General features: G+C 48.2%; 1 protein-coding gene across 3 annotated transcripts in view; it reads left to right on the top strand.

Annotated features, from left to right (window-relative positions):
- MFAP3L (microfibril associated protein 3 like) overlaps positions 1-18,775 on the top strand; it is a 52,341-nt gene extending 33,566 nt beyond the window's left edge. For 2 of the 3 annotated variants that reach the window (XM_005209798.5, XM_024995779.2), the window contains exon 3: positions 12,718-18,775. In XM_005209798.5, the coding sequence (XP_005209855.1) occupies positions 12,718-13,628 (911 nt within the window). In that variant the 3' untranslated portion in view covers positions 13,629-18,775. The remainder of the gene's footprint in view (positions 1-12,717) is intronic. The other variant, NM_001205964.1, reaches the window with a different exon arrangement.
- Positions 18,776-19,305: the final 530 nt, after the last annotated feature.

Here is a 19,305-nt window from a genome sequence, read left to right as displayed (position 1 = left end):
AGTCAGGAGGAAGTGACGTCACACCTGTGAGGGGACAGTAACCACGGCAATGTGCACATATTCAAGTCCCTGGACCCCAAGGGTTTTTCTGCAGGGCTAGGGATTCCAAGGACACTGACGTGACCAGGGACTCCAGACTGAGTCTGCTGCCCCCTTGGGCCTGGAGCAGAGGTGGTCCCACGTATAGAGGGCCATGGCAGGGACTCTGAGCCCTGTGTCCTGGCAAGAGGAGAGTATGGGCACAGAGCGGGCCTGGACTTCAGCAGTGATGTTTCGAGGTCTGTCTTGGAGTCGTACTGACCACTCCAAGGAGATCTCGATGGTGACCAGTCAGTCTCGGCAGGTGGACCTGTGCTTCATGGCTCTCTCTGTGCTTTGGGTGGTTGAATGCCCTGGAGTCACCTGGGGTCACTTCCCTTCCATCTGTGGGCACCGGGGGTGGAAGGAGCAGACACAGGTGGCCTGGAGGCAGAGGCTAGGTTCATGGCTCGTTTTCCAGAGCCCTCCGGTCCTGTTTGTAGCTGCATTCGTGCTGACAAATCCCTTGGCTATTCTAAAGCCTCATGAGGAAAGACACACTAGATTTTTTAGAAGAACTTGTAATATTGGTACTTAACGTGCCAGCTCAGCTCTAGTGATTACCTCACATAATAACAGTCATTTCAGGACACAAGTAACACAGGGTAATATTCAGAACCACTGAGCAAGACAGAGGAAATGGAACGTTTATCCTCAGCATAAAATTTGAGCATCAGTGTGCCACTCGAGGAGCCAAGGTCTTAAAGTCTTCATTTATGACAGGAAGATGTCCACCTTCTAACCAGGATGTAGATCTGGGCTGATCAGCTAGGAGTTTACATGGAGTGGTATTTCATTAATAACTCAACAAAGAGGTGGTTGCCACAGTGTGGGAACAGCGCTAACATCCTAGAATGTCAGTTACATGCGTACGCTGCAGTGCTGCCTGGTGCTGTGCTCAGTCGCTCAGTCGCGTCCGACTCTTTGTGACCCCAAGGCCCCTGTAGCCCACCAGGCTCCTCTGTCCATGGGATTCTCCAGGCAAGATTACTGGAGTGGATTGCCATTCCCTTCTCCAGGAGAGCTTCCCAACCCAGGGATTGAACCCTCATCTCTTGCATCTCCTGCAGGCAGGTTCTTTACCACTGAGCCACAGACCACTGCTGAAATCAAACAAGGCAAGCGTAACTCCCATCAGCAACCACCCTTTTGACTAAGGCCCTGTACCGTGTTGCCCAGTTTGTTTCTGGTCCTTACAGTGGGCGTGAGGGTTTCGTGGCCTTGATCCTCACGGGTCTGGATTGAGAAGCAGGGGGATGGAGAAGACAGGACTCAGCAGGGCGTGGCCAGGTTGGGCTTTATTCTCCCTCTGTGCCTACCAGCACCTGCTCCTCCTCCAGGTGTCAGCAGGCAAGGGGTGGTGAAAGCCCCTGAGCAGACAGAACAGATGAGAGGCTGGATGGTTGGTGCACCAGCCCCATCACCGTCACCAAGAGGCAGTGCTAGGCCCCCACCGTGATGCATACACGAAGCATGCGTACACCAGGTGTGTTCAGAACCATTTGGTGAGTTGCCCGCCATGCGTGCTCTGCGATTCCAGGAGTGTTTAATAGTTCCATTTCTTGCTGGTGCTGAGAAAGTGACGCAACTGTTCCTGATGCCAGCCCTGCGGGTCCTAGAAGGCATCGGTTGTTGCCCCTCGCTGGTGGGAACAGCAGCTGGCTTGCTTTGTGTCCCTCGTGTTGTCACTTCAATGCCACAGATCAGGAGAGGCCACTGTATGATCTGTTTCTGGGGGACTCTTTTTTTTTTTTGGAGTTCACCGAAGGATGCACCTGGGCTTCCCAGGTAGAGCTAGTCATAAAGAACCCACCTGCCAACACAGGAGATGTAAGAGACCCAGGTTCAATCAGGACAATTCCCTGAAGGAGGAAATGGCAACCCACTCCAGTATTCTTGCCTGGAAAATCCCATGAACAGAGGAGCCTGGTGGGCTACAGTCCATGGGGTCACAAAGAGTGAGACACGACTGAAGCGACTTAGCACACATGCAAAGGACATGTTTGAGGTGGTCCACCATTTTACAAAAATAACCCAGAGCTCCAATAATGTGAGCAACCACACATGGCCACAAAATGTCCTTTTTTCAGTTTTTCTTTTGCTACAGGTGAGTATCCATATGTAAGTGCCAGCAAGTGTTATAAAAATGCCCCTATTATTTCAGGCATGAATTCTCCAGTGTATTTTTGCTGTAGTTTCTTACTCTGACTTTAAACCATGAAAATGCACATTGGCACCTTTATCAGATAATAACTAACAAGAATTTCAAGAAAGTCTGCTCCAGAAAAGGCACAGGCCTGGCAATCATGCCTGGCTCAATTATGCTGGAAATTCTTACTTCAAGTGAGGGTTTAGGTTTCCCTGTGGATTTGCTCTCCATTCTCTTATAGCATTCTGTCACCAAAAATAATTAAGAATTATCTCTGAAAATAAACACACCCAGAGTTAGCTGAGTTCTATGAAGTTCACAGTTCTTTCATGGCTGCTCCACCTTTGTAGAATTCATTGTTATGAATTTTGGTTTAGTTTACATTGCTCTGGTGTTTTTATCCTCTGCTCCTGCAGATGTTTTTAGTAGCCTGTGAGATGCTTTTACCTCCTCCTGCCAAGGGATCACAGAAAACTGTGCTGGTCACATCTTCAGACCTGAGTGAATCTCCCCCCAATCCAGCATATCCAGGAGGGAGTCCGTGCCCACAGCATTAAGTGTACATCATTGTTTGCCTCTCTGATGAAGCAAGGAATAGTGTGTGAACCCATGAAAGTGCTACACTAAATTCTTCTTTTAGGAAGTTAAATATTTGAGATTTAAAAAGTTGATTCCTCAAAATTAGACAAAATTTGTGTAACTGTTAATATACCACTGGAAATTCAGCAGAACACAACAATGACGGCTCTTTGAGCAAGTTCCTCCACTTTTTGGAGCCAGTTTTCCCATCTGTAAAGCAGAGATAATCCTCTTGTACCTCCAGGGAGGGTTGTGAGCCTTCCATGATGTATTAGATGCTCAGTATGGTACCTGGAGAGGCTTCCCAGGTGGCTCAGTGGTAAAGAATCTGCCTGCAATGCTGGAGATACAGATTCGATCCCTGGGTCGGGAAGATCTCCTGGAGAAGGAAATGGCAACCCACCAGTATGCTTGCCTGGAAAATTCCATGGACCGGGGAGCCTGGAGGGCTACAGTCCATGGGGTCACAAAGAGTCGGACACAACTTAATGACTGAACAACAATGGTACCTAGAATACACCACGACATCAGGAAACGGCAGCTGCATCACTGTTACCGGTCACTTCATCCTCGTTCTGTGTTGTCACAGTCAAGATCCCAAGTGCTTCTGTCTCTGCTTCATAGGACGGTGTGTTTTGTAAAGAAAGGAAATACGTTTCTGAGCAATTTCGTATTCACTCTCTCAAGTTCTCAACCTTAAAACCAAAAACTAAAAAGCATGTCTATCCCTGAAGTGTTATTTAAAATCTTGAGATGACACTGTGATGGCAAGGGAGGCACCTTCTCTTCCGTCAGCCACCTCCCCTTCCTGGCACGTTCCCTCCGTATGCAGAGGCCCGCTGACCCCCATGTGCTCCAGCCGTGGAGAAAGCAGTGCATGTGGATGCTTTGGGGGGTGTTATGCACACAGTGTACTTTCCTTTTGCCAGAACCAGTGGTTCTCTCACCCAGAGGATACCAGCCAAGTCTGGAGGCGTCTTTGGTAGTCGCGGACAGGGCAGGAGAGGAAGGAGGGGGAGATGATGCTACTGACATCTAGTGGGTAGAAAACGGGAATATTCTCAACATCCCACAATGCACAGGACAGCCCGCTACAGAGAAGTGTTGTTGTTGCTCAGTCACTTAGTCATGTCCAGCTCTTTGAGACCCCAGGAACTGTTTCCCGCTAGGCTCCTCTGTCCATGGGATTTCCCAGGCAAGAATACTGGAGTGGGTTGCAATTTCCTTCTCCAGGGGATCTTCCCCACCCAGGGATCAAACCCGTGTCTCCTGCATTGGCAGGCAGGTTCTTTACCTCTGAGTCACCAGCGAAGCCCTCCAAAGAATTATCTGATGCAACATGCCAGCCCAAGTGGAAAAACCCTTAGTTCAGTTCAGTTCATTTCAGTTGCTCAGTCATGTCCAACTCTTTGCAACCCCATGTACACCAGGCTTCTCTGTCCATCATCAACTGGAGAAACCCTGGTCCCACCTAAAGAAGCATCTTAGCCAGCTAAAGAATCATTCCACAGTCAGTTAAGTCACCTGTGAGAACCGGTAATGTAGTCTCCCATAAAAGTGGTACTTTGGTTCATTTTCCAGAAGGAATCATGTCAGAGGCCAGCCTGCTAACGGGCCGCCGTGTGTAGTGTTTCTTCAGAGTGGCGCTCCCTTTGGGATGTGAGCCCAGACAGCTTTTAGTCTGAGCAGTGGGAAGAGCCTTCCCTATCACTCTCAGATGAGGAGAGCCAAGATGCCAAAATGGGAAGTTATTTCTCTCCACCCAGTGCTGGGCGCTCTCAGAAGAGACTCTTGCCAGCCTGCATGGAGTGGTGTGCTTGGCACTTTTATAAAAATGAAGATTATCAGGTTGAATTAGCTGGCGAGTCAGATGTTTCCCTTGCCAGGAAATGAAAAGATGGCTTCTTTTCAGGTATTCTTGATCCTTTAAAGCGGAGCACAACAGCAGGCTGTGTACACCCTGAGCTTTCCCCTGTCCCTCCCCCCCATTCCTGAGCAGAGAGCTGAACTAAGCCGGGATGATCCCAGGCTCCTTGGCCCCATGTGATGTAGGAAAAAGCTTGTTAGCAGCCCCAGGACTGGCTGAAGAGGCCACCCAGGAGGATGGGACCCTGGGGCACGGGGGCCTGGCTGCTACGGTGTCTGTGCCCTGGGTCTCTGCAGTGGCTGGGCTCTGGGGAGGCGGGAAGGGTGGCTTGCACCTGTTGCAGAAGCCCCATGACAGCCATGTGGGGCTCCGTTCGTGTTCAGGTCTGTTTTGTAGAAAGGCTGGATGCCTTCCCTGAGTCTCCTCTATTTCACATCCTGGACAACAGGCCCCACACTTCCAGACAAGTGTGGACTCAGTGCGGCGCCATTCGACTGAGTGTTTGCACTTCCTTTCTGTCTGTGTAAACGTTGTCAGGACCCTCACCTCCTGGAAAGTCTTCAGTTGGTTTCATGAAAATAACCTTGTTTGAACGGATCCTTCATGTCTAAATGAGGTTGTGAGCAGAGACTTAACCTTCTTGTACCACCTATCAGGGTTTCCCAGGTGGCTCAGTGGTAAAGAATCTACCTGCAATGCAGGAGACATGGGTGATGTAGGTTCAGTCTCCAGGTCAGGAAGATCCCTTGGAGCAGGAAATGGCAACCCCCTCCAGTATTCTTGCCTGGAGAATCCCATGGACAGAGGGGCCTGGCGGGCTATAGTCCATGGAGTCACTACAGAGTCGGACGTGACTTAAGGACTAAACAGTATCTACTCCTATCCATGAGTAGATTAACCATACATTAGTGGTTTACCCTTTCACAGAAAGACCTCTCCAAGGAAAAAGAGAAATCCTTTCCTTCTAAGAAATAATTTAAGGGAAATTCTAAGAGCTTTGTATTTGGTCATGATGTTAATTTTTTAAATTTATTTTTAATTGAAAGATAATTGCTTTACAATATTGCTTTGATTTCTGCCATGCATCAACATGAATTAACCATAGGTGTACATCTGTGCCCTCCCTCTTGAACCTCCCTCTCTCCTCCCCCTCTTTCCCACCCCTGTAGGTTGTTACAGAGCCCTGCTTTGAGTGCCCAGTCAAAACAGCAAATTTCCACTGGCTCTCTATTTTACACATGCTAGTGTGTATGCTTTTCATGTCAGTGTACGTCAAGGCTGTATATTGTCACTGCTTATTTAACGTATATGCAGAGTACATCATGAGAAACGCTGGACTGGAAGAAACACAAGCTGGAATCAAGATTGCCGGGATAAATAGCAATAACCTCAGATATGCAGATGACACCACCCTTATGGCAGAAAGCAAAGAATAACTAAAGAGCCTCTTGATGAATGTGAAAGAGGACAATGAAAAAATTGGCTTAAAACTCAACATTCAGAAAACTAAGATCATGGCATCTGGTCCCATCACTTCATGGGAAATAGATGGGTAAACAGTGGAAACAGTGGCAGACTTTATTTTTGGGGGGGGGGCCTCCAAAATCGCTGCAAATGGTGATTGCAGCCATGAAATTAAAAGACGCTTGCTCCTTGGAAGAAAAGTGATGACCAACCTAGATAGCATATTAAAAAGCAGAGATATTACTTTGCTAACAAAGGTCCATATAGTCAAGGCTATGGTTTTTCCAGTAGTCATGTATGGATGTGAGAGTTGGACTATAAAGAAAGCTGAGCACCGAAGAATTGATGCTTTTGAACTGTGGTGTTGGAAAAGACTCTTGAGAGTCCCTTGGACTGCAAAGAGATCCAACCAGTCCATCCTAAAGGAGATCAGTCCTGGGTGTTCATTAGAAGGACTGATGCTGAACTGAAATTCCAATACTTTGGCCACCTGATACGAGGAACTAACTCATTAGAAAAGACCCTGATGCTGGGAAAGATTGAAGGCAGGAGGAGAAGGGGATGACAGAGGATGAGATGGTTGGATGGCATCACCAACTCCATGGACATGAGTTTGAGTAAGCTCCAGGTGTTGGTGATGGACAGGGAGGCCTGGTGTGCCGCAGTCCATGGGGTTGCAAAGAGTCAGACACAACTGAGCAACTGAACTGAACTGAATGCTTTCATGGGCATGATGTTAATTGTTGATGCTGAGTGGTCCTCAGGATAGCTGGACAGATGGGGGTTTTGGCAGACATGGGTTTGGAGGAGAACTATGCTTACAGCATCTCCATGGCTGTACTGCCAGCTTTCTCAAGCTGCTTCACTTCCGGGAGAGGTTGGTACTCTGGTTCTGTCCAGTGGTCATTTGACTGGAAGGTGTTGGCATGGGTGTTATTCCTGACCTGTCATGTCGAATCATAGTATCCCATGTACCGTGGCATTTCTTGGGATCATAGGTTTAGCTGTCACCACACGATGCTGTTGACCGCTTCTGTGGACGTGAGCTTGTGCTGCCCTGAGTGACTCACCATCCGTGTGCCCAGGCCCCGAGGTGACAAGCGATACAAGCTCAGCCGCTTTCCCAGCCTGGGACCCAGATGTCGGCTTCTCCCAGAGGGTGTTAGCTGGGAGGAAGGTCCCAGAACTGTGTCCCCAAGGAGACAGATGCTGAAAAGATATTTCCACGCCCTTGATTTTCTTACATTCAGTAATATTTTCCTGATCAGATCTAGGCCTGCCTGATTTGAAGCATTTCAAGAATCCTAGAGGTGGGTAACAGATACACTCATCTTGAACTTTGGTAGATTCCAGAAAGCAGCCTTGCAGCAGCGTCCCCACAGCAGCCGCATCTGTGGGCAGTATGTCTTTCTCATCCTCCCATGACCGCCCCCGCATCCCTCCTCTGGTACTCTGCAAGGTGGAAAAGTTACCTGTTTTAGAAGTTACTTGAATTTCTTTAAATTTTGCTATGATTTAACCACAGGTGATTTTGTGTACTTAGGCACTACCTGCATTCCATTTTTCTGTGACTTACTCGTCCAAATCCTCCCCCCACCTTTTTTTTTCCTTTTGGGTTATTGTCTTGATTTTTAGGCATTCTTTGGGCTTCCCAGGTGGTTCAGTGGTAACAAACTCACCTGCAGTGCAGGAGGCACAGGAGATGTGTTGGATCCCTAGGTTGGGAAGATCCCCTGGAGCAGGGACTGGCTACCACTCCAGTGTTCTTGCTTGGAGAATCTCATGGACAGAGGAGCCTGAAGGAGCCTGATGGTCTGCAATCCATGGGGTGACAAAGAGTCAGACACAACTGAAGCAACTCAACACACACACATGTAGGAGTTCTTCTTTGTTTCTAGTTACTAAGCAATTGTCGGATATTCTAGAATTTTCTCCTACTCTATCATTTGCTTATAACTTTAGTATAACATATATCATAGTGTGGAACTTTTAACTGGGGAGAAGTCTGATCCATCAGGGTTCTCTGTTGGCAGTTTCTGGGATTCTTGAAATGCTGAAAAAGGCTTACCTGTCCCAAGGCCATAGAAATATTTTCATGTCTTCTATTGACATTATACTTATAGTTTTACATTTGGATCTTCAGAGTACTTGGGATTTATTTTTATGTGTCACTAAACTAGGAATTTAACTTTATTTTTTTTTTCAAACAAGCCCCCTTGATTTGAAATGACATCTTCCTTAATTTAAAATCCCCCCGCTTTCCGGCATCTGCGTCTGGACCTTTAGGTTTTCTCCGCTGGTTGAACCAGGGCTCAGAGCAGGGGAAGAGGTAGGGTGGCCAGGCCTCTGCCCGCAGTTCTCTGCCCCTGCAGCACATGGGCTCCCCTCCTTTTCTCACATGTCCCATCACCCGCTCTGGCCTTGGAGTGCTTTCTCTTCCTCCTGTTCATCTCCCAACAACCCCAGCCCCACTCAGGACTGCATCCTCTCATCCAGCAGCATCCTTGGTGCCCTGCCCACTCAGGGCACGTGCCATGCACCCCGGTTTGGCAGGAAGTCTGCGTCCCTCTCCACATGACTGGTCTCTGCAGCCAGGGGTCATGTCTGATTCATCTTTGCATCTGCATTATCTGTTAGGGAGCCTGGTGACAGACAATTTGTAAACTAAAGTTTGTTGAATGCATGAACAAGATAAAAAAGACAGCTGTCCTTCTAAAGACTTCAACTTTATCACACAGAGAGGCTTCAGACTTCAAGAATAAACAAGGTTCATTACTGGATAAAGTCTACAATAGGTGTTAGTCTAAGGACCCATTGTTCTGGGCTAAGAAGCAGAATATGCACGAAACTAACAATTTATGCACTGACTATCCCACTGGTTTCCCCCAAACGAATCACAAGTGTCACCTAATTGTGTTTACTGCAGATGGGGCCTGTTTTGACCTGTGACTAGGAACTTCTGACGTGTTTGAGTCTGTATCTGCATTGAATTGCTTGGGCCCAGGCCAGATAAATACATGTCTGTGGACAGTTTCCAGTCAAAGCTGTGGTTTTTCCAGTGGTCATGTATGGATGTGAGAGTTGGACTATAAAGAAAGCTGAGCACCAAAGAATTCATGCTTTTGAACTGTGGTATTGAAAAAGACTCTTGAGAGTCCCTTTGGACTGCAAGGAGATCCAACAAGTCCATCCTAAAGGAAATCAGTCCTGAGTGTTCATTGGAAGGACTGATGCTGAAGCTGAAACTCCAATACTTTGGCCACCTGTTGAGAAGAACTGACTCATTGGAAAAGACCCTGATGCTGGGAAAGATTGAAAGTGGGAGGAGAAGGGGACGACAGAGGATGAGATGGTTGGATGGCATCACCGACTCAATGGACATGAGTTTGAGTAAGCTCCAGGAGTTGGTGATGGAGAGCAAGGCCTGGTGTGTTTGCTGTCCATGGGGTCGCAAAGAGTCGGACATGACTGAGCGACTGAGCTGAACTGGACTGAACTGAGACAGTTGAACACATCCCTGAAGATAACTATAAAATCCAAGTTCAGAAACCCTTTGAATAGTCAATAAAGCATTGGTGTCTTGTAACTAATATGCATTTCTGAGTTTCACTTTTCTGTAACAGTTAGAATACAGCCATCACTAAAAGCATAGCTGAGATATTTGGGAAAAGCCATTTATGTTCCCGTCAGGTGCCTGCCTCCTGACTTCAGCTCTCTTTTCTGCTCCTCCTCTTCTATACCCAGGTTCCTCCTTCTCTGACCTTGAACTCGTAGATGATTCCTCCACAGAGGGAGTGGGGATGAAAGGGTAGGAGGTGAACAGATTGATCCCAAGTGTTCCCCATGCAAATAACGTCACCTTCTCCTGTCCTATTGCTGCTGTATTTCCCACCGAAGTGAGGAAGGTCAGTGTGAGAAGTTCCCACAGATAGAATCTGCAGTCCTCTTAAGCTCAGCACCTTCCCTGTCTGTCATAAACTTTGAGTCAACGAGACGTGTTCTTTTTTTCTGTGCCTTCTATAGTCTGGTTTGATCCCAGGTAGTGCCGTTGGTAAAGAATCCACCTGCCAACGCAGGGGAACACAGGAGATGTGGGTTTGATCCCTGGGTCAGGAAGATCAAGTTGATCATTTCCCTTGCTCAGATGCTTTTATATTTGGATAAGTCTGCTGTATCACATCTGAAGCCTGATATTCAAGGAGTAAATAGAGTAGGAGGCTGGCCCCTGCCCATGTGGACAAGGGGAGGTTTCACACAGTGGGTACAGGTTGGTCTGTCTGCGCACACTCACAGGAGATTGAAATTAACTAGATTTCCCACGTCTTCTACTCTCAGAGAGGACACTGGCTAAGTTGTTAGAAGCTGGGTGCTCAGGGACGCCAAGAGCCCCTCTCCACAGATGTTCCTCCAGAAAATGTGACAGCGCCTTCTATGGCAGGCTTCCCGCCAGGTTCCCCAGGCTAGCGGGGGCGGGAGGGGGAGGTGGTGCTGCAGGCCCCCACGGCTCCAGCCAGCTTACCTGAGGACGGTCCCTGAGGCAGAGGACCTGGAGTGATGCAGGCTATTTCCTGTCTCACACTCCCTGGGGACCCTCGTCACTTTAATGCTTACAGATTGTTTTATTATTTTAAAACAGTCGCTAGTTGCTTTGGGGAACTATCAGACTTCTCATTAGGCTTAAGTTTATGCCAGAGGGGGATGAAACAAACAAAAATGCAATGTGATAACAGACACTTGGAAGGAAACTATAGTTAAGTTGCCCCATCTCTCAGGAGAGCTTCTCTGGCTCGCTTGGGGACATTAGTGCTTTTACAGAAATATCAGCCAGCTCTCAGAACTCCCCCAGGGCCGGGCCTGGCCTTGTGTCTCTGAGGGCCCATCTGGGGAGATGGAGGGGCTGCAGAAGACTCAGACCCAAAACCTGAAAGGCAGACCTAGGGTCATGTTTCCTGGGGCCCTGGGGTCGGGTCTTTTGACCTGCGGGTACACAGGCAGATTAAGGATGAACCCCTGCTGCTGCTGCTGCTGCTGCTGCTAAGTCGCTTCAGTCGTGTCCGACTTTGTGCGACCCCAGAGACGGAAGCCCACCAGGCTCCCCCATCCCTGGGATTCTCCAGGCAAGAACACTGGAGTGGGTTGCCATTTCCTTCTCCAATGCATGAAAGTGAAAAGTGAAAGTGAAGTCATTCAGTCGTGTCCGACTCTTCACGACCGCATGGACTGCAGCCTACCAGGCTCCTCCATCCATGGGGTTCTCCAGGCAAGAGTACTGGAGTGGGGTGCCATTGCCTTCTCCTAGCAAAGATTAGTTCAGATTAAGAACCTGATTCCCAGGGCAGTGCTGGATCCTTTCCAGGCCAGACAGGGAAGAGTTTGTCTCTGTTTCAATACTTTTTATCATGTGTTCTCCATGGTGTGAGGCCTGCTTTCAACCTGATTTGTTGTTCAGTTGCTCAGTCATGCCTGACTCTGCGACCCCATGGACTGTAACCCACTGGGCTCTTCTGTCCACGGGATGCTCCAGGCAGGAATACTGGAGTGGGTTGCCATTTCCTTCTCCATTCAACCTGATGGGCCTATTGTTTATTTGCAAAGCAAAACCAAATTTATATTTATTCACACCCAGCTTCTGAATCTGCACAATGTAAGTGATGTAGTTCATTGTAGAGTCTCTGAATGAATGATTTAAGTCATGTTTCCATCAACTGAGGATAACTTCAATCTCAAATATGAGAAACCCAGGTAAACAATTATAATTTAACTGATTTACTTCCCTGGTGGCTCAGATGGTAAAGAGTCTGCCTGCAGTGCAGGAGACCTGGGTTCAATCCCTCGGTTGGGAAGATCCCTGAAGGAAGGCATGGCAAGCAGTGTTCTTGCCTGGAGAATTTCATGGACAGAGGAGCCTGGGAGGCTACAGTCCATGGGGTCACAAAGAGTCAGACACTGAGTGACTAACACTTTCACTCTGTTTCTTAGGTTGATCCCAATGTACTTTATATTCTTTATACTTTATAAACAAAAACTTTCCAGTGAACATATATTCTGCAGTATCTGCAGTGCCATGCTCACAGGCAGGGGAGAAAATCAGATGCCACATTAAGGAATTCCCTAGTAATAGCACAGTGTTTTTCCAGACTGACTGTGTTTCTAATTTTTCTCTAGAGTGTGGAATTGCACAGTATGATTTGGTGTTCAGAGTCTAACTTGTTGGGCTTGAACTCACATCTAGCTCAACTGATTCCTAATTCCAATTCCTGATTCCTTAGAGGCCCCTCCCTCAGTTTCTCTGTCCTATAAAATGGGCTGGTGCTCGTGACTTTTACCTGAGTTCTGTGGATTAAGAACTGTTCCTCTCCCCGTCTGTCGAGGTCACCATTCACTGTCCCCATCGTCAGCAGCAGCAGATCTGGTTGTGGGAGGTGTGCTCAGAGCTCACCGTGCACACCGTCAGTGGTGGAGGGAGGTGTTCACTGTTCACTGCCGGCCTCGGTAGTGGTGTGAGGCACACACAGTGCCACGTGGATGGTCACTGCGGGGAGCGGAGGGCCCAGCTGACCCTGTCCTCCTTCTCCCACAGGAAAGTGGCAGATGCATGACGGCCTCCTGAACATCACCAAGGTGTCCTTCTCAGACCGAGGGAGATACACGTGCATGGCCTCCAACGTGCACGGTTCTGTGAACAACACGGTGACGCTGCGGGTGGTCTTCACGTCGGGTGACATGGGTGTGTACTACATGGTGGTGTGCCTGGTGGCCTTCGCCGTCGTGCTGGTGCTCAACGTCACCCGCCTCTGCATGATGAGCAGCCACCTGAAGAAGACCGAGAAGGCCATCAACGAGTTCTTCCGCACGGAGGGCGCTGAGAAGCTGCAGAAGGCCTTCGAGATCGCTAAGCGCATCCCAATCATCACCTCAGCCAAGACGCTGGAGCTGGCCAAGGTCACGCAGTTCAAGACAATGGAGTTCGCCCGCTACATCGAGGAGCTGGCACGCAGTGTGCCGCTGCCCCCACTCATCATGAACTGCAGGACCATCGTGGAGGAGCTCATGGAAGTGGTGGGCCTGGATGAGCATGGCCACCAGAACTTCGTGCGCCACACGCCTGAGGGCCAGGAGGCCGCAGCCGCCGACGGGGACGAGGTCTACACCATCCCCGACGCCGACTCTGATGCCTCGTCGCTGCACGAGCAGCCCCAGCAGATCGCCATCGAGGTGTCTGTGCACCCCCCAGCCCACCGGGAGCCCTCAGACGACCGGGCCGCCGGGGCCCTCGAGGCCGGAGACGAGGAGGACACCGAGCCGTCGGCCGAGCACTCCCCGGAGTCCGCCGCGCCCTCCACCGAGGTCACGTCAGCAGCGCTGACCTCCGAGGAACCAACGCCCGTTGAGGTGCCGGACCACGTCCTGCCTCCTGGTCTGCTAGAGGCCGCGGAGCCAGCCAGGCCGCGGGACGGAAGCACCCATGTCGTCTATGAAAGCCATGTCTAACAGTGTACCCCCCAACCCTGAAGCTATGCACACCCCGAGATTCAGGGCCACCCCTCGGGACAGATGCAGGCCGCCCTCGCCGCTAAGCCTTACCGGAGACGCCAGTCGTAGGTAGGAGTCTGGCCCCGCACGCACGCACGTATGAGTCAGGCCCCCGCACGCACGCCCCAGTCGACCCCCAGCCAAGGGGAATGCGAGCATCGTCGGGGAGCGGGGTGGTGACCTTGGGCAGGTGTCTGTCCACATGACACGAACCTCAGAGGCTCTTCTCCGCCAGATAACCTTAACCGCTGCTGCCCTTTTGGCAGAGAACACTGACTGTCAGAGACTCTGAGTTCACAGCCCTGCCTGGGGCACAGGGCGCCGCTCTTCTTTTGAAAAATGGGTCTGCTAAGGGAGCAGCTGTAGTCCATCCCTCCGCGGCTCTGTTGCACTTTCTTCTCAGTTTTGCCCCATCACTGTCGCTTTATAACCCAGGCGTTGTGACTTGAATGCTGACCGTTCCTGCGGGTCTTGTTCCCTTGGCCACTCTGTCCTTATTCCCGCCCCCCACCCCCACCGTCTAACGCACACCCCAGACTTTTACCTCCCAGGCTTTGGTGTCAGGGCTGATTCCCACGAGTCATCTTAACATTCCAAAGCAGCTAGCTACCAGCCTCCTGATGTTTGTCGTTTCCCAGGCCTGTCTCCATCGTTGCTTTTTTTGTTCGTTCGTTTCCAGTGAAGCTGCTGTGGTGAAACTGAGAGAAGAAAAAAAATAAAACCTTGCCCAGGAATAGCACTTTAATAGCCAAATAAAAATAGGTTTACCCGTCCCATTCTGAGAGCCTTTGGGTGAGCTCAGCTGAGGTTGGAGGGAGACCATGAACTTGAATCTGCCCAGACTGCCCGTGGAAAGCCCTGTTCTTATGTCTAAGCAGTGTCCCCCTCCAAGCCAGCTGCTGCTTCATCTGGAAGGTGTATCACCTCCAGAGACAGAGGCGCCTGAGGAATCTGTTTAAGTGGGGAGCGTGGGGCTCCCGCCACGCTGCCATGGACCACGGATGTCAGAGGACCCCAATGCTTGGGTTAGGGCAGCAAGCGTGAGGGTCCTGGGGGTCGCCCCACCAGGCCCACTCCTGTTAACTGCATGGCTGACTTGTCCATCCTTGAAGGGGACAGAGACAGGTTAGGATAATGGCATCATCATGCCAGCATTCTTGAATTCATTTTTAGCCCCCAAAGAAGGCAGCTGTATGTGAGGCCAGAGTGATGTTCTAGAAAGAAGCCGAAGCTAGTTGCCTCAGGCCCACACCTCACTGGCCTGTGCTGGTAACCACTGTGGGCTTTGTGCAAGTGGGGGGCACCCCACGCACTCCCCGGCTCCATCTAAGGGCTTCCCTTGCCCACATTACCAAACCAGCATCATCACCCTGCCCTTCTCCACAATTGCTTTCAGGTTTCCACTGTCCTCTGTGGTTCTTCTAACATTTTTTATGCTGAAAATCAGTACTGTTGCAAATTCAAGGAACCAGCTTACAAAACTCAAAGCTTTTTAAGACAGTTGTGGATCTTCTGCCCCCAAAAGCATTAGAGCAACGTCTGCAGTTTAGATGTAACCATGAAAAGGAGAGGTATAATTTCCTTGCCATTTATGAGCAGGAGTGCCATAACCTTGAGGTCGTCATGAGTGTCATGGCCACGTCATGGGTCCACAAAGGTCCCTTGGGCTGCACGGTTGGTGAACAGACCCAAGGCTTAGTCCTCACGTCCTCACTGTCTGCGTGAGTGAGACTTCACTGCGTCCCTGGGTTGAATCTTTCTCGTCTGCCAAACACGGAGGTGGTACTTGGGTCCCCAGATCCCACCTGGTTCTGACATTTAGAGTTTTGTGGAAAGTTTGTCATCTCCCATGATGGCCCCCCTTACACGAGACAAGGAGTCTTAGGAGCAGAAATGGGCCTGTGATGTTATTAGATGCTTTTGCTGCCAACTTTTTCAGGAAACTCATCTGGGTCTGGAGCTGAGAACAGAGGGCTTGGCTTCAGTGGCTTTTCTATGTAGAGATAACTGATGTGAAAGGTGGTCTGACACACACACAGTTGGGTCAGATTCCTCTTGGCCTCAGATGACCCATTGCCATCAGTTTGGAGTGTCTTGGGTGGTCACCTAAAACATGAGAAGTGAACAGTCCAGAGAAACCTTGACCCCCGCATGGGCTCCCTGGACAAAGGTTTTCTGTATTTGGCCTGTGGAGAAGTTTAATCATACGTCTTAGAATGTAAACATTTTTCCACTTGTGGAGGTCAGCAGATCCTTACCATGGATCTGTGCACCCAAAGCCACAATAGGGGGTCCCCAAATAAACTTTTTCCCATTCCGTCCCCTTCTCCCTCCACCGAAACCCACATACAGGTTTCCACGTGGAAATGACAGGAGAAGGCATCTCCCACCTGGATGTCGGATACAGATAGTTAAACACAGGCAGATTTTTCTTAAAGCAGGAGCAGAACTGAGTGACCAAAGAATGTTTTCAGGTTGGTTTTAGCTTCTTTAGACTGGGGAGATTATGTAGATTTTTAAAATGTTCCCCTTTAAGGCATCAGAAAGCTCTTGATAGAATAATATTAATAGCCAACCAGAGATGAGGCTGGCTTACTACAAAGATGTCTCTGTCTCTTCTTGTTTATGCTATAGCTTCTTTACGAAATAGAAATGCTGTCCCACTAGAATACGGGACAGAGACAGTCTCATGACTTTCGCCTGGTTTTTCAAAGATAAATTGTTCAGCTTCATAGAAATTTATAGAAGTATGGCTACATATGGCTCTTTGGGGCAGTTTTGCAGCTTAACACTGAATCCCAAGCCATGTCCTTTGGGTCTTAGGTCATTCTTCTCAAAAGCAAGCAGTTTCTGGTTTCCAAGTCAGCTGGTCATATCTATAACAATTTTTTTCTTGAAGTTCTGAAAATGATTCAGATATGTGTGCATATTTAATTCACTGCAATGACCTATAAACTTGGATGGTATTTATTCTAAATGGGGGAAAAACAATTTTATATTGCAAATCTATGTAATTTATAATGGTTTTGTTTTATATATATTTTCATATCTTTAGGGCACATCTACTATTCTCATCTTTTTGTATATCATACTTGACAAAACGAGATACTAATACTTGACTAAATCTCTAGGAACCAAATGTGACATCTGTAACATATAGAAATTGCTCTAGAAACACCTGAATGTCCTCGCTCGTCCTGAGCATTACTGTACTGTCATTACACCCAGAATGATTGCTGATGGGCGTTTGTGTTTTTTTCCCCAAAGCCAAGGCCAAAAGTCCTGACCTACCACACAGTGGAGTCTGGAATCCTTTGCTTCTTTATTGTGTGTTTCATTTTTAACTGTAGACATCTGTGTTGTTCAGACTTCCTTTGAAGGGCACATGTGATAAGAAAGCAGTTTGGTGGAGACTGGGCTTGAATGATGGCTATGTAGCTTATTCACTGGACTGATAACATTTCAAATATAATACATGGATTGTTACTTATTGGTAACCTTGAATCTGTTCAGCTCTTTAGCCCATGAAGAAAGCGTAAGGCAGAAAGAATGTTTGCCTGTTTTGAACAGATAGCCTCTAAATGTAGTGCCACCGACACAAACCAGCTCAACCCTAGAGACCCCAATCCCTGCTGGCTGAGGAGCTGTTTCAGAAAGGCAAACCAGCCCACCTGTATGTGCAGGTTGAATTTCAGTCTTATGCCAGGGCTTCCCTGGTGTCTCATACAGTAAAAAATCTGCCTACAACACGGGAGACCTGGGTTCAGTCCCTGGGTGGGGAAGATCCCCTGGAGAAGGGAATGGCAACCCACGCCAGTATTCTTGCCTGGGGAATCCCATGGATGGAGGACCCTAGCAGGCTTCAGTTCACGGGATCACAAAGAGGCGGACACGACTGTGTGACTGCCACTTTTACTTTTTCACCAGTGCTCAAACTCCTCACAGCCCCAGTCGTTCTGTGAACAGGGGTTTCGTCTCAGTGTTTCATTGGGTGAGAAAACACAGCATTTCACGTATCTTTCAGATACTCTGTTTTATACTCAGCACAGTTCAATGACTACCCAGTATCCATCTTCACACACCCTTTTTGCATTTCCTTTACGTCATAATCCCTGTTTCTGTTCTGGCTCTTTAGACTAATTCATTGGTACTCTTTAAATAGCCACCAAATCTCATTGTATAGTCACCCACATATTTTGATCTCTGTTGTTTCCAAGGTTGGGTGTCTCTAGTGGCTCAGCAGTAAAGAATCCACCTGCAATGCAGGAAATGCGAGTTTGATCCCTGGGTAGGGAAGATCCCCTGGAGAAGGGAATGGCAACCCACTCCAGTATTCTCACCTGGAGAATCCCATGGACAGAGGAGACTGGCGGGCTACAGGGGCAAAGAGTTGGATAAAACTTAGCAACTAAACCACCACCATCTTCAAGGTATTAGTCATTTTTACATTCACCTATTCATTGTAAAATCCTCTAGTAGATAACAAAGTTCATCTTCCTAATGACTTATAGGGTTTCTACAGTGATTAACAAGATCTGGATTAAACAAATCAGTGGTGGGGTGAAAAATCAAATAAAATTGCTTATTTTGCTTTCTGAAAGACTGAGTGTCTGTTATACAAGAAAATATCATATGACAGTGATAATGACCTTTAATTAAGACTTTTTCAGAGATGTCGTTTGTAAGAGGTCTAATGCTCAGAATGCCACCACCAAACTTAAAGCTCATAGAGAATGTAAAAATAAAGCAAATAGGTCTAAGAATATTCCTGCATAAATTGTTTTTATTTAATGAAGAATGTAAACCTTCAGTGTATCTCTCAGACACCCTGGCGCTGCTCACAGAAGGTGCTGCCACTTACCTTTGATGTGCTGTCCCTCTGGTTCTGAATGTCTGTTGTTAAAACTGGGAACTAAGATGGAAAAATGTATCTGGGTGGAAATGTCACTCCGTTGATTTGTGAGCTATAAATGTTCACCTTTTTAAAATAATTTAAATGCATAAACAAATGATTAATATTTAATTTGATATAGCAGCAAAAAAAAAAAAACATGTGAGCCATCCTGTACTTTGGTTGTTGCTTTAATAAAGGATTTGCACAGGTGTGCCGAGCGTGCCATGTCCCTGGTCAAGGCTGTGTGCATGTGGCCTGATTTACTTTTTACTTGTGTAAGAAGTACGTGGGCAGTGTGCATCCCTACCTTTTGCATCTGTGGCATATCTTAGGGGAAATGGGGTAAAGGAAGTAATTTTCATGTGAATCTACAAACTTCATCCAAAGTCAAAAATCTTAACTCTGTCCTAACGAACTTGATGGCCATTTATTTATATCAAGAGGGAATTTTAACATGTAACATCAAGCTTATTGCAGAAGATCCGCAAAGACCAGGAGACTCACCCAAGAGAAGGTGTTAGTTGCAGACCTCACGCAGAAACCTGAGAGCACTCAGTTCAGGCCAGATTGCTCTGAACGTGCCCAGTGAGAATTCTCAAAGCTGGGTTCCTCTCAGATAAGCTGAGATTGTTGTTCAGCCGCTAAGTGGTGTCCGACTCTGTGACCCCATGGACTGCATCACACCAGGCTTCCTTGTCCTTCACTATCTCCCGGATTTTGCTCAGATTGATGTCCATTGGC

The sequence above is a fragment of the Bos taurus genome, chromosome 8, assembly GCF_002263795.3.
Source record: "Bos taurus isolate L1 Dominette 01449 registration number 42190680 breed Hereford chromosome 8, ARS-UCD2.0, whole genome shotgun sequence".
Taxonomy (NCBI): Eukaryota; Metazoa; Chordata; class Mammalia; order Artiodactyla; family Bovidae; genus Bos; species Bos taurus.
Note: the sequence above shows the minus strand (reverse complement) of the source record. Positions and strands in the feature narration are given on the sequence as shown.